The sequence below is a fragment of the Myodes glareolus genome, chromosome 5 (assembly GCF_982192425.1).
Source record: "Myodes glareolus chromosome 5, mMyoGla1.1, whole genome shotgun sequence".
Classification (NCBI taxonomy): domain Eukaryota; kingdom Metazoa; phylum Chordata; class Mammalia; order Rodentia; family Cricetidae; genus Myodes; species Myodes glareolus.
In genome coordinates, this window is record NC_142030.1 from 68,383,401 (window position 1) to 68,399,059 (window position 15,659).

The following is a 15,659-nucleotide window of genomic DNA, read 5'->3' on the forward strand; positions in this document are numbered from 1 at the left end:
GCTCCAGTGCCCTATTCTGGCTTCCTTGTGTACCCACACAGACATGACACGTTCACACAGACACACACCTACACATAAATAAAAATAATTTTTTCTAAAAATACATTTGTAAAAAATTTTGAAAGTGGGAGAATTAGTTGGGAAGAGAAAAGATCAGTGAGAGCAGGAAGAAAACAGGAGAGGATATAGGTGAGTCTGATGCGTTATACACATGTATGAGAGTATAGTGAGCTCCATTGTGTATAATTCATAGACTATGAACACATAACCCAAGAAAGACCCATACATTTATGGAAAGTTGACATGATGCCATCAACTTTGCAGACTATAGAGAAAGAAGGAACTCTCCAAAAGCTGTTAATGGGAGGAAACAGTGAGGTGTTGGGTTCACACCTGATGACATTGAAGGTCTGTACCAATCAGGTACTAAATTATTTTCCAATGAATGACTGAAGCAGTTTTCATTGCAAAGGGGGTATGTTTGTGGATCATAATTGTTATACACCCTCATACTTAGGTTGCCAGTCATCATCACTGGTTATACATAGTTAATATCTGCGCTCAAATGGTGTCAGCCAAAATTGTTAATGAACAGACTTTAGTAGTAAATGTTAATTAAGTATTGTGGTTCTATGCTGGAAACTCGTCTAAAGTGTAACAAATTTAACTTCTTCATTGACCAAGATTGGACATCTTCACCCTGTGTTTCCAGGACTCACGAGTGAAGAGGAATCTCTGATACCTTCCTACTCTCACAGAAACAGTGAAAATTGTATTCCGGAAGAGTTAGGCAGCCCTTCTGTCCTCTGTTTACCTTCTGAGTCTATGGTACAAGCACAGCCTGGGAGTCCAGATCTCAGTATACTTACTGAGGAAATGGTTTTTTCACAGGAACTGGAATCTACCTCTCCTAGTAAACATGTAAGTTGATGCCTATTTATATCTTCTTGTTTGTTTGTTTTTTGTTGTTTTGTTTTTTGGTCTTTTGAACCTGGTTACAATACAGAACTTGCTCTGTACACCAGGCTGGTTTCGAACTCACAGAGATCTGCCTGTGTCTGCCTCCTGTGTACTGGAATTAAAGGTGTGTGCCACCACCACTCAGTACCTATTTGTATCTTAAAATTCCTTTGGGAAAAAAAAATCTGTCTAAAAGGTGCTACTAATAGTTATAATGGCAACATTGATTATCACCATACTTGTAACATACAGAGTTTAACATTTGAAGAGAAATAAAACTTTTAGTAAGGCCATCTTTATAAGTATATGAATTTAGCTTTAGTAGCAGTTGAAATTACACATTATCAAGTCTAATATTAAAGAGATAGTGACTTAGTTAGCCTGACTGTTTCTGTGACAAAGCATCATAACCAGTTGGGAGGAAAGGGTTTATTTTGCTTATACTTCCACATCATTGTTCATCATCTGAGGAAGTCAGGGCAGGAACCTGAAGGCAGGAGCTGACGCAGAGGCCATGGAGGAGAGCTGCTTACTGGCTTGCTCCACCTACTTTTTTTTCCAAACCCAGGACCACCAGCCCAGGGTGGTACTGAACAGTGAGCTGGACCTCATCAATCACTAATTAAGGAAGTGCCCTACAAGCTTTCATACAGTCCAGTCTTACAGAGACATTTTCTCAGTGGAGGTTTCCTTCTCTCAGATGACTCTAGCATGTGTCAAGTTAAACTAGTCAGAACAGATAGACTTTATTTCTAAAGTCTAATAGGTACAGAGAGATGGTTCGTGGGAAATAAGGTGTTAGCTGCCAAGTTTGATGACCTGAGCTTGATTCTTAGAACCTCCAAGGTGGAAGGAGAGAACTGACTCCTGCAAAATTTTCTCTGACCAGCACATGGCAGGTGTGCATGCATGCTTGCACGTGCGAGCACACACACACAGAGTAATGAAGATTATTTGTGGGAACATGATGAGCAATGAGAGCCTTTGGGGTCCAGCCCCAAGATTCTCTTCCAGGTTCAGAATGGTTGCATAGCAAGTGAAAAGGACTTTTTTCTGAGGGTGAATGAACTTTCTCACATGTGCTTTTCCAAATCAGTTTCTTTATTGTTCTGTTATCTATTCTAATTCTTCTGCCCTTCTAATTTCTCCTAGCTTCTTCCAGCTTCTTCTCTAGTCCAAAAACTTTTCTCCTTACAGGAGCCTTGAAGCAATAAAATTACAAGAGTTACCTCTCATTGGTCAAAAGCACATTCATAAAGTAAACAATAGGGAGCAGAGCCATTGTCATGGCAACACAAGGTTCCAAGGTTACAGAGTGAGACCATGACCAGATGTGACCAGACCAGAGGTGGATGGGTGGAGGGACACAGTGTCCAGTGACAAACTTTGAGACATAGGTCTATTGTCAGCAAACTTGACAAGTGAAGAATTTGCATGCTTTTCTTTGGGTGCTTTGTGTAGCAACCTTGTCTGGACATCTGTGACTCCGACTTTGTAAAATTTTAAACTTAAGAGCTATTTACAAAAACCGTTAGTGTAGTTTGAACTAAGTGAGCTAATTGTGTGCAGTTAGTCTGAGCAAAAGGAACAAGGCAGGCTTTTAAGTGTCCACAGTTCTCATGGGACAAATACATCCAGTTATAAAGCACGTCCCAGTATATATTCTGTTCATTAAAATTATATAACTAAATGAAAAGTCATCTTCCTGACCATCCACAGATATATGTGCCCATAAGATTGAGATGTAATCATGAGATTACATGTACACATTACATGAAAATGCATGGTAATAGGGAGATACAACCTATTGTGCTGTTACTGCACAAGTGAAATTACAGATGAAAGCAACAGTTTTCAAAGTCTACAAGCCTTGCTGAATCGGGGAATACTTTCTTTGTTGGGTTGACATCTGAATTAAGTGTAGAATAAAAGAAAATACAGAAAATGTAATGCCCAGTATAGTAAGTGAAAACTGTTCATTTCAGATATTTTAAAGATATAAAATGATCACCCTTATTCTGACTATGAATTAGCAATTATTAACTAAATTATAGCAAAGGCACTTAGGTATGTTTTAAGATTTTACTTAATGGAAAGATAAAAATTCAAGAAAGAAACTCACCTGTTTTTCAGATTGATTTCTGGGAGATTAAGACATCAGCATAACAATATGAAATACTAACAAATGCTTCTTTATTGAGAAAGAAAGTTACAAATGTACTTGTGTGTATGGCTGCATGTGAAAATCAGAAGACAACTTGTAGAAGTCAGTTTTCTCCTGTAAACCACGTATGTGGGTTCCAGCAGTTGAACTCAGGTTGTAGGATTGGCAACAAGTGCTTTTATTTTCTGAGCCATCTTGCTGGCCCATGTTAAAAACCTCACTATGTTTAAAAGTCTGGCTAGGGATATGTATAGTTAGAATTTTGTCTTTAAATTATTAGTTTATGTGTGTGGAAGTTTTGCTGGCAGGTATGTCTGTACCATTTGTATGCTTGGTATCCAAGGAAGCCAGAAAAGGACATTGGCTACTGAAACTGGAGTTACAGACAGTGATAAGCTGATGTGGATACTGGGTATTGAACCTAGGTCCTTTGCAAGAACATGCCAGTGTTCTTAATCCTCGAGCCATCTCTCCAGCTCAAAGTCCTCATTTTTAGTATGGGTGTGAAGAATTAGCTGTGTGATTCCCTATTGAAAGGTTAGTCAGATTCATGTGTATAACATTATTGCACCTGAAAGATTTAGCAGAAAAATTTTTGATTGTTAATGCAGAGCTGATTCCATGTTATGCTGAAAATATTACATTGCTAATATTCTTTTGCACAGGCTTAGAAAATGCTTTTAGAGCACAGAAGACTTCTCATTTTTATCCTAATGTTTTTGAAATTAGTGTATGGTGATAATAAGCTTATTGTCTAGGTAATTTATTTATAGCATAATACTTGTGGAACTGAACTGCATTTGAGCACAGTTTTATTAATTTCTAAGTTCTCTAAATGTGTTAGCTTCTACCTTTTAACCACAAAATTAATTGAATACTAAAAAATTAGGTATTTTTCTTTCTGAAGAAAATGTGTAAAGGAAATTAAAACAAGTGATGTACTGAGGTAGATTTTTATAATTAAAAAGTAGCGTTTATTTGTATCAGGTACAGGTAGTATGCTAAGTACCTGACATGAATGACCTCAGTTAATCCTCACAACAGCCTTAGAAAGTAGGTGATACTGCAAATCCCTGTTCTGAAGATCAGCAGGTTAAAACCATTGCTGCGGGTCTGGGAAGATGGCTCAGTGGTTGAGGCACTTGCAGAAGACTCGAGCTTGGTTCCCAGCACCCACATGGTGACTCACAACCTTCTAAAACTCCAGTTCCAGAAGATTTGGTGTCCTCTGCCTTCACAGGCACAAGGCCCACAGTGATGCATTTACATACACAGTACAACACTCATACACAGAAAATAAAATAACCAAATCTAAAAACAATATTTTTTTATAAAGACTTGTCCAAAGTCCTAGGGATAGAAAGTGGTGGCGACAGGCCTCAGGTCAGCTCTTTTCACTTCCCTTGATGGCAGGGCAGAAACTTTGCATTTTCTGGAAAGTAAAATTGTCTATGCTTTGTGGACAGTCTCACACCTTTTTGTTCTATCCTCCCATAAAAATAGTACGTATTTAGTAATTTTTAATTACATGGGTAAGGAGAGTGAATATCACTAACATCTTAGCCATTTGTAATTTACTGTAATTGCTTAAAGCATGTTATTTCATAACTTGTTTTCTGTCGTTAAGAAAAATTAGGTTCCCACTCTACCTCCCTACCCCCCCCCAACAAAACAAAACATGAAAGTAAAATTAGCCAGGCATGGTTGTTCATGACTGTATTCTAGTACTCAGAAGCAGGGCAGGGTGATTGCCACAAGTTAGGCCAGTATGGGCTGCATAGTAATTTCTAGGCCTCCTGAGCTTCAGAGTGAGAACCTAGCTTAAATTATGAAAATATAATGAAACCCAGTATTTTTAAGCTTATCAAAAATTGAGTTAAAGTTGTAGCATTAATTCTGATTAGTCTTAATAAATTAAACCTAGAGTCAGATATCAGGGGGTGAAAGCTGAAGGATCAGAGAAACAGTGCGGCCAGACACTAGAGAGACCTTTTACCTCTACCACTGCTCAAAGACAGGGTGATCCTGTCCTCAGACTGCCTCCTCCAACCTTGTGTTCCTCTCTCTGTCCAGCCACATCACTCCTGTCTCCACCTCCCTACTGCTGGGATTTGTTTGTTTGTTTGCTTGTTTGTTTGTTGAGACAGGGTTTTACTGTAGCTATTGAGCCTGTCCTGGACCTAGCTCTTATAGACTAGGCTGGCCTCGAACTCACAGAGATCTACCTGCCTCTGCCTCCCAAGTGCTGGAATTAAAGGCATGTGCTACCATGCCCATCTAAAGTAAATAATTTTTTGAAAGAAAGGAATTGAGCCGAAGAAAAAGAAAAGGTCTTCAATAGGATTAGTAAGCTCTTTTTAACCTTTTGTGAAATTATATGAAGTTGTGTTAAAATTTAATATATTCAGTCTATTGTGTATATTACTAAATTTCATGTTTATTTTATATGAAAATGCTATAGAATGTATTTTAAATATAAGTTCACAGTTGTATGACAGAATGATTCCTGTTTGGTTTTCTGTTTGAACAGTCTCCTCCCAAAAGTTGTTTATCTGTGTCAAAGCAAGAGTCTAGCAAAGGAAGTCATAGGACCGAAGGACACTGTCACCTTTCTGTCAAGTCTCATCAGCCCTGTTACAGTTGGTCAGATGAATCACTGTCTGTGACACAGTCAGGTAAGGGAGCAATGAGTTTCTTTTTTTGTTGTTATTTTTGAGTTCTCCTTTAAGAAACTTTATCTATCCATGTGCTAGTACTCTGTTATCCTTGGTTGCATTTGTACAGGCTTTTTCTTGCTCAGGGATTATAATTGATAATTATATTCTTAATTCTACTAACTTTATTCTCTTGTGTTAATGAACATGTATTTCATCAAAATTTCTTTCCTTTTTCTGTGTCCAACACCGCCTTTGTGTTTGCACAGCACCGTACTTCAGTGTGCCGTACTTGTGCAGCATAGCTCGTAGCTGGGCTTGGCCCACCAGGCCGGGATGGAACGGGGGAGCAGGTGTAACACCAGGGCCTCATGGGCACTGTTCATTTCATGTAGAGGGTATTTATTGATTTTTTTCAATGAGTTATTGATAAGCCATGAGAATAGAAAGTTGTGGGAAAGGATGGCACAAATCTCACAGGAGCAATGCAGAGAAGGAATAACCTGAGATGCCAGTGGGGACCTTCTGTTTTCTTTGCCTTTTTCTGGTCGTGTCTCTGCTGGATGCTATTTTGAAAGACTGAAGAGCTTCTACCCTGCAAGGCTTCAGAAGTTTATTGGCGGTAGGGCAAATGATGCTGTGTGTATGAGAATTATGAGGAAAATTAATGCAATATTGAGTATTGCCATATTAATTATATTGATAAACATATATTGCCATTTGAGGTCATTCGAGTAGGTGTTTATTTTTTTTTTTAGTAGAAATGATTTAGTTGTTGTGAGGGAAGGTGAGCTGAGGAAGTGGCTTAGTCAGGGAGGTACTTGTTGCAAGTGTGAAGACCTCAGTTCAATTCCTAGAACCCAGGTATAAAGGAAATGGTCATGGTGGTAGGTGGCAGTAATACTGGCACTGGGAAGTGGAAATAGGCAGATCCTAAAGAAAAACACCCAAAGTGAACCCTTGGCCTCCACAAACACATGCAATGTTACCCACACGCATACATGTTTAAAGGGTAGATGGTGTACCATACTTCAGCTGTTTTCATGGTGATGGTTATCTAGATTTTCTTAAATTTTTCACAATTGTAAATAATGCTTTAAGAAATATATACGATATTTTTGAAATCTGATAGATTGATAGTAATAGAATTATAAGGTCAAACAGTTGAAATTATCTTTTAAGTTATATTTGTACAGCTATTAATATTTGTATAAGTTTGATTTTACATGTTCTAATGCAGACAGTACTAGTGTACTCTAGTAGAGTACAGTCAATAGACATAAACTTGGTATGTACTTGGAAACATGGGTTCCTGCTTTGGATTTGCTACTTACTGATAATGTGCTTCAAATGTGTTTCCCATACTAGATTAGCTTTTCCACTGGAAGCAACAAGATGATGTCCTAACCATCTTTGCATGAGTTATTTGTTAAAGATCAGTGATATTTATGAGTTAGTTTTATTGTTAGCACTTAAGTAAGAAAAAGTAATTTTAGAAAAAAAAGCTGAGATTTCTGAATTATAGATGAGATGTAGTTCTTCATGAGGAAATTATGATAAACAATATTTGAAGATGTGGTCCATTTTAATGTGGTGGGGTTAAGTAATGCCAGTGAGTGAAGGGGAACCCTGTTACCAACCAAGTCAATACAGTCAGCCTCTGAGAGATAGTCAGAAATCTCAGCAAACTGCTCTGTCCACACTTTAGTTATCTTGACAAATTCAAGTGTCATTTGCCTGCCTCTTCTCATCTCCTTCTCTTCTCAGAAAATGTTTATGGCAGGCCGGAGAGAGATGGCTCAGGGGGCAGAGTGCCCGACCACTCCACCCGAGGACCCGAGTTCGATCCCAGGGCCTGGCACCTCATGTAGTTCCATTACTGTCAGTCAGCGCTGCCCCCCAGCCTGCGTCCTGCAGAATGACCGGCACACACACACACACACAGTCTCCTACAGTCCACCATAGATCTGCGTAGAGTAGTAGGCAAAAAAACAAAACCAACAAACAAACAAACAAAAAAAAACACCAAAAACAAAAGAAAAAAGAAAAGAAAATATTTATGGCAGAGCATTTCATAAAAATAATATTCACCTAGAGAGTTGCTTGGTTTCAAAAAAAAATCTCTAGAAAGATTATCTTGTTGGTAAGGACTGTGTGCTGTGTAGATGAAGGCAGCTCTGTAGGGTACTCCATCCCCGTCAGCCTCTGGTGGCCACACATTTGTTTGCCTTTAGTTTTTTTCAGTAGTTGAAAATATATTTTTCAAGTTCTTTCATCTAAAAACTCTCAAGTTTTTTATCAGTTATTAATTCTTCACAACCATAGACTATAAAAATAATTTTATTATAACATCAGAACTGACATTCAGTTTTAAAAATACATTGATGTAAAATCATCTGGAGAGCAAAGTTTAAGTGTGGTCTCCTACACTTCACAAGGCAACATCGCAGGCTTCAAGGGCATGTAAGTCTTGGTTCTTCAGACAGGATGTCCTGTAGCTCAGGCTGGCCTCCTAGTTCCACTTCCTGAGATTGGGGCTTACGGGCATGTGCCATCATTCTTGGTTTAGACGCATGTAACTCATCAGACTAGAGGATTAGGGGTTTATATTTGATTTTAGGGAAAGATGGTGTTTTTTAACCGAGACTGCAGGGCTCCACACTAGAACTTTTGATTGAAGGAGTATAAAGCTAGCCCCAAGCATTTAGAGTTTCCAACCTAAAACCAGTTCATTTCTTTCAAAATTAAGAGAAAGCATCTGAAGAAGGTGCTTATCACTACTACTTATCACTGCTTTTTTTAAATTTTTATTTATTTATTTATTTATTTTAGTATGTGTTAAGTCAGTGTTAAAGAAATCACAGGAACTTAGCTTTTCTTTGTAGCCCAGATATTTGGGCCACACCATTTTAAAGAGACAGTGATCATTTGCATTTCAGTGAGCTCTGTTGTTCTTAGGTAACTTAATCTGAAGTACCTGATAGAAACCTAGTCTCAAGGTGGAACAGTATGCATCTTAATCTTGAGGTTTCTGTCTGATAGTGTTGTTTTTGCAGGGTTATTTTGTGTGTGGAGACACAATCAGTGTGTGATTCAAGAGGTGTTAGGAGGAATAGTCAATCACTGTGTGATTTCTGAGTACTGTGAAGTAAGCACCCGCCTTCAAATGGTGCCTGTTTGTTGTCATCCCTATGTAGGACATGTTATAGTGAGTGCTTTTTTATGATGTTGCCATGACTGCATCTCTCATGTGTGCATGTAAACTACTGGGGAGAAAAAAATTTAACTAGCTTCATTTTAGTAATTTTAAAAACTTTCAAAGAAAAATTAAAATCGGGTATATTTTTCTCTTTTTTACGTGATAATAAAACTCAGCTAATGAGTCACAATTTTAAAATAAAAAAAATTTAGTTTTATCCTAATTTGGCTTTAAAAATATGACACCATGCATTAATATCTAAGGACAATTGTATGAATGTTTTGCTACCAGAAGTAATATTTTACAGAAGGTTCAAATTTCACTAACATACAAATTTAAACTTCAACTAAGTATCTTGCTAAGATAGGGTTTTTCAGCATCTATTTATAGTTTCAAATCCTGGGCTGACGAGTTTACTGGGGTTAAGAATGCTTTCTTCAAAGGCTGACAACCTGAGTTCAATCCCAGAACCCACCACAATGGAAGGAGAGAATAAACTCCCAAAAGTTATTCCCTGGCTTCCATATATGTACCCAAACTCATGCACACACATTATATATATACACACACACACATTTTTCACAAGAATAAAATAAATTAAAAATATACAAATAGTAATATTAGAAATTAGAAAATAATGAGGAAAACTAAAGAAAAAAGACTGTGGAAAAGTAAGCTCACATTTTATTAATAACATTTTTCAGAAGATCAACTTTTTAAATTTTGAATATTGACTTTATTTTTTTTCAAAGAATTTTTTTAATGATTTATTTAACTTTATGTGAATTGGTGTGAGGATGTCAGATCCCCTGGAACTGGATTTTCAGATAGTTGCAAGTTGCCGTGTGGTTGCTGGGAATGGAACCCAGGTCCTCTGGAAGAACAGTCAGAGTTCTTAACCTCTGAGCCATCTCTCCAGCCCCTAAATATTGACTTTAAGTATTACAACTTTTCTTTATTAGTTACTGATTTCTTAGTTTAGATTAATGAAAATATTTCATATCTTTCAGAAACTACATCTGACCAGAGTGACATTGAAGGTAGGATCAGAGCTCTGAAGGATGAGCTACGGAAAAGAAGATCAGTTGTGGAGCAGCTGAAGAAGGAGCAGAGGAAAAGACAAAAGGAGAGGCTAAAAGCCCAGGAAGCCAGTTTGATCAGACAGCTGGAGGTGAGATGGGGGGTGGGTCAGCTGCCAAGGTTAGTTCAAGGTGAAGCTTTTAATAAAGTAGTGAATGGGATTTTTCAGTAGCCATGTACTGTAATATTTTATCACCTTTAAAAATGAATCCAAAGATATCCAAAATACTAAGCTAAATATTAAAATATTGAATACTAAAGTATACTTCTGATTAGGATTATAGTTGTGATAAAGATTATTCATATTCTCTTTAAAATATTAAGATGAAAAGGATAAACAGATCTAGGTATTAAAATTGTTGTCATCTTTTTTTCTTGCAAGTAGGCCACACAATTATTAAAATCCTCGAGCTAATTTAGGACAGTTCCTAAATAACAGCTGTAAGTTGCATTTCCTCCTAAGCTCTAGCGCTCTTCCATACGCTACCTGACACTAGAAATATGCTTTTGCTGATGTCTCCCTTCTGTTTCTCCTGCAGTCCCAGTTCCCACTGGTTGTTCTTTTACCAGTTCCTTTTGGTTTCCTTCTATTCCTGTTGCTATAGTCTAGGGTTCTAGCTAGAATTTTAAGCCCTCTTACCTGTATCATCTGTATAGTCTCTTAGTTATTACTTCCTCTGGTGATTTTCTACAAATCTCAGTCTCTGTGTCCCTCTCCTCTTCTCTTTCCCTCTGTCTCTCTCACTTTCAGGTTGGTTTGTTCCTTCCTTCCCCCAGCCGCTCCCTTGCTGAGCCGGCCTAGTTGTTCTGTATTTATCATGGCATCCATCTGACCCTCCTACTGAACTACTAGAGTCTGTTCTCAGGCCCCTGCCAGAGAGAACTGTCCAGATCTGGACACTTCCACATTTTCAGAACAGTTGAAACTGTTTGGCCTTTAAGTTAACCAAATGGGAGAAAGTGCATTGTTGTGTTGAGCCACAATTTTCCTTCCTTTTAATTTTTACCTATTGATCTTTGTTGTTTAACACAATTCTTCCTGTATTTAGATGACTATTTTTATATGTGGGGAACTCAGGTAATTAAATGTATTTTTATTTAATCCTCATAGTGATGAGGTGTCACCACTGTTTCACAGATAAGAAAACTGAGTTTAAATAAGATTAAGGACCTCTCCAGGAACACACAACCCATAGATGGTAAAGACAGGATTTTATTTCTAATTCTGAATTCTATATCTTTCCATGAAAATATGTTTGTTAATAAATGTGGAATAAACATTTTCACAGGTACATCTCCAGATAGCCGGCATCAGAACTTACATGGTGTTTCAAAGTTAGAAAAGTAGTTATAATAAATGACCAGGTCCGGGTTATCCAAACATTCCTATAGTTAGTTTTTGGAGACTAAAGTAGAAATGGGAGTTCAGATTTAACCTGACCCACAGCAGCAGAGACACAGTGGCCGTGCTGGGTGTTCGTATTGGAAAGCAGTGGGAAAACAAGTTCAAAAATGAAGGTGACACTCAGGAAATTAGAGGTTAAACTAAGGAGTCTGGGTTTTATCTGATTGGTCATACAACTCTGAGCCATTGAAGTAATACTGGAAATAAATTAAGAATAAAGAGTGTTGCTAAAAATGTGCAATAATATGATTCTATTACTCGGAATACGAAGCAGAAGGATCTCAGGTTTGAGTCCAGCCTGTGCTGCATACCAAAATCTGTCTCAAAAGAACTTTTAAAGTTTAAAAGATATGCATTGATAGAAAGTCTCTAGAAAAGTGCTGTATGATCCATCTCACGCAACATTTTGCTAAATGGCTAAACAAAAATGAAAGAGAGTTATGTATCTAGGTTTTGAAATTATGCCATAGAGAAATATATATGTCAACGTATATGGAAAAAGACCTAGTGGACTTTATTGGTCACGTATTTAATAAGTGAACTAAACTTAGATCAGTAATGCTTTCAGATCTGAGTAACTATCCCTGCTATGTAGACCTAGCTAGATGAACCGTCTGGCTATGTATGTTAGTTAGTGATTAATATCAGAATTTATCAGGCATTGATAATTCAGGTGAAGATAATATGGATAAGAGTTTTAAAAGTAGGGGTTTTAGTCCAGATGTTAAGAATCTGTAGCAATTTAAAAAAGATCCATAAATCTTTCTTTTATTCTATAAACATTTATTAACAATCTAGTTTAGGCCAGACCTAAGTACATCCTGGATAAAAAGTGCTTAACTTTGTTTTCAGCTATTACATCAAATACAGTTGTACAAGTGAGTTTAGCCTTCCCAATGAAGGAAAGACATGATAGATAGAGAGCCCCTTTTGGATGCCATGCTAATGATAGTTACAAAGCAGCGAAGTTCTGGGAACAATTGAAAATGGGTATTTTAATAACCAGATGACCGTTTTAGTAATTCTGACCATCTGATTGATTACACTCAATTTCCCCCAAGTACTGTCTCTTAAGAAGTTTACTGCCATTGAAACTCAGGAAAAAAAAAAAAACAAACCCACAAGGTAGGGTGTGGTAGCTCATGCCTTTAGTCCCAGCACTAGAAGACAGGGACTGGTAGACGGAACTCTGTGAGTTCAAGAGCAATCTACTCTACATAGAGAATTCCAAGTCAGCCAAGACTACATAGTGAGACCCTACCTCAACCTACCCTTCTGCAAAAAACAAACAAAAAAACACAAAATAATAGAAAATAACATGTAACAAGTTTAAGGTTTTTAATGTGTCTGGGTTTGTATTGCCATTTCATAAGTACTTAGCTTTGTATTGAAATTTATCATTTCTTTCTCCTTTTTTGCAGTGCTGAAGATGTGGTAGGGAGCAGGGAGGGAAATCTTTATGTTCTGTCTTTTTACTGGTTTAATGTTTAAATTATGCTATTTAAAAATTTTAAATGCCCTAATGATTTAAAATAAAACATTCTGTGTAATAACTCCTCTAACTCTTCCAAACTTAGACTTACGATGAATTCATTAAGAAAACTGAAGGTGAGCTTAGCCAAGATTTGGACACATCACCAACATCCAAACTTCAAATTAAATGTCTCTCCTCTGTTTCTGAAAAACCCAAAATCAAGCCCCATCCACTCCACAGGTAGGAACCTAACTTCCATGTATTCTGCTTTATTGAAGATGCAATAAGGGAAGGTTTTTAGTAGGAGTTATCTTTAAGTGACAGTAGGTTATACAAGTAAAAGTACTGTTGTTTTTTTACAGACCTAAAGTGTTCCATATGAGAAGTACAAATTAAATGCATAAAGTACAGATAGGAAATGTGTGCTTTAACCTTCAGCCTGGTGGGTGCAGTGCAAACCATTGTCTCAGCACTGTTGGCAGTAGCAGTAGAATTAGTTGTAGATCTTTGGAAAAAACAGGCAATGTTTTAGAAGGCAAAAGTATCTGTAACCTTTAACTCTATAACCTCATGTCTAAAGAAAATAAGCGCATTAAAATATGTAATATCAAAAGCTCTATTTGCATGAATATATTTATTATAGTATCCTTTGTGTTTATTGTAATATCCCTTTATAGTCATAAGACATTGGAAATAATCCTTTATTCAAAAAATGAGTGAAATACCTCAGTAAATTATGGTTCTATTCAGGTAATAGAATATTATACACCCAGTAAAAATATAGAAGATGTAGGTAGCAATAGTAGACTATACGGTATACTAGATTAAAAAGTCAAGTCTACTAAATGGTTTGGACAGTGAGTAAGAGTACATCTGAGAAACAGGATATGTGAAAGAGAAAAGCATTCGTGAATGATGAAGAGAGAGGAAAAAAAGAACAGGTGGGCATATCATAAAAGGTAAATATGATAGGATATTGCTGGAGTTAAGAGAGACTGAAAAAATTAAGTAAAAGCCACATTATGCTAGTTTTGTACTGGGGAAGTGCGTGGAGGTTAGAGGACTGCTCTGTTGAATTGCCTCTTACTCACTTAATTTTATTAGTTCATATTTTACTGTGAGATGATACGGGCCTTTAAAGTTACTTTAAAAGTATCTTGAGGGCTGAAACGGTGTAATGGTAGAGCACTTGCCTACCATGCACAAGACTTTTATCCTCATTGGTATAAGAAAACAGGGGCAAGCCAAAATGCTCCCCTGAGTATAGCGTTGCCTGCCTGTCATCCCAACACCCTGGAGGTTAAGGATCATGAGTTTTAGACCAACCTAGACTATGTCGTGAACTCCAGGTTTCCCTGGTATGCACAGTTCAACTCTATTTACTATCCAGCCCTACACCTAGGGGGCGAGAGAGATGACTCAGCACTTAGGAGTACTGGCTGCTCTTCCAGGGGACCCTGTTCCATTCCAGCACTCAAATGGCCCAACAGAAGTCTCTACACCCAGTACCAGGGAATCTAATGCCCTCTTGTGGCCTTTTCAGGCATTGTATACACATGGTGACTAGGTATACTTGCAAGCAAAATATACATTACATATTTTTTTTTTTAAAGAAAGGAAAGGGAAAAACGAAAGAGAAGGAAGGAAGGAAGAAAACAAGGGCTATAGAAATGATTCAGTAATTAAGAACACATAGTGCTCCTGCAAAGGACCCAAGTTCAATTTCCAGTACCCACTTTGGGTGGCTCACAACCATCTATAACTTCCGCTCCAGGAAGTTCCAATACCTCTGTCTTCTTTGGACACCTACATTCATGTAAACATACCTACACAAAGACATATACAGAGACACATAATTTAAAATAAATTTGTATTTTTTCAAAAAAAAAGAAAGGGATGTGAGATGGCTCAGCTAGTAAAGTATTTGCTATGCAAATCTAATAACTTCAGTTTGTTCCCTGGAACCCCACATAAAGGTAGAAGGAGAAGATCAGTTAACAGATCAGTCCTCTGACCGCCACACACTTTCCCGGTACTCATACTAGCACATCCAAGATGACGATGATGATGATGATGATGATGATGATGATGATGATAATGATAATAATAATAATAATAATAGATAAATAAAATTTTAAAGAAAAACACTGAGGCTGAAGAGAAGACTCTGTAGTTTATAACACTGGGCTGCTCTTGCAGAGGACTAAGGTTTAATCCCACCACCCACCAGGCACGTGGTATACAGACCTATATCCAGGCAAAGCATTCATATGCATAAGCAAATAAATCTAAAAAGTTTTAGTTAAACTTTAAAACTAAAGTTTTAAACTTTAAAGTTTAAAGTTTTTAAACTTTAAAAAGTTAGAAAAGAAAAGGAAATTTTTTTTGAGATTTTGTTAGTTATATGATAGCACAGACTCATGACAGTTAGCTTAGATACCCGCGTTTGAGTCCTGGCTCTAGTATAAGCTAGCTGTTTAGCTTTGTGTGAGTTATCTAACCTCTCTGTTTGAGTTGTTTGGACTATAAATACCTATTAAACAGGTTTTACTACTATTAGTGTGCTTGTTACAAGTTAAAAGAATTGGGCCTCCAACATAGCAAGTATCATGTATTATTCGCTAATCACCGGTCATTTTTATTATTAGACTTTCTAGGGAAACATCTTTTTAAAAAGCAATCACAATCATATTATGTCCAGCTATCACCAAATAGTGTATGTC

General features: G+C 37.1%; 1 protein-coding gene across 6 annotated transcripts in view; it reads left to right on the forward strand.

The window, feature by feature from the left end:
* Cep350 (centrosomal protein 350) overlaps positions 1-15,659 on the forward strand; it is a 144,931-nt gene that overhangs the window by 105,218 nt on the left and 24,054 nt on the right. For all 6 annotated transcript variants that reach the window (XM_085688077.2, XM_048421671.3, XM_085688080.2 and 3 more), the window contains 4 exons: positions 713-921; positions 5,655-5,799; positions 9,988-10,148; positions 13,040-13,176. In XM_085688077.2, coding sequence (XP_085544203.2) covers positions 713-921; positions 5,655-5,799; positions 9,988-10,148; positions 13,040-13,176 — 652 coding nt within the window. The remainder of the gene's footprint in view (positions 1-712; positions 922-5,654; positions 5,800-9,987; positions 10,149-13,039; positions 13,177-15,659) is intronic.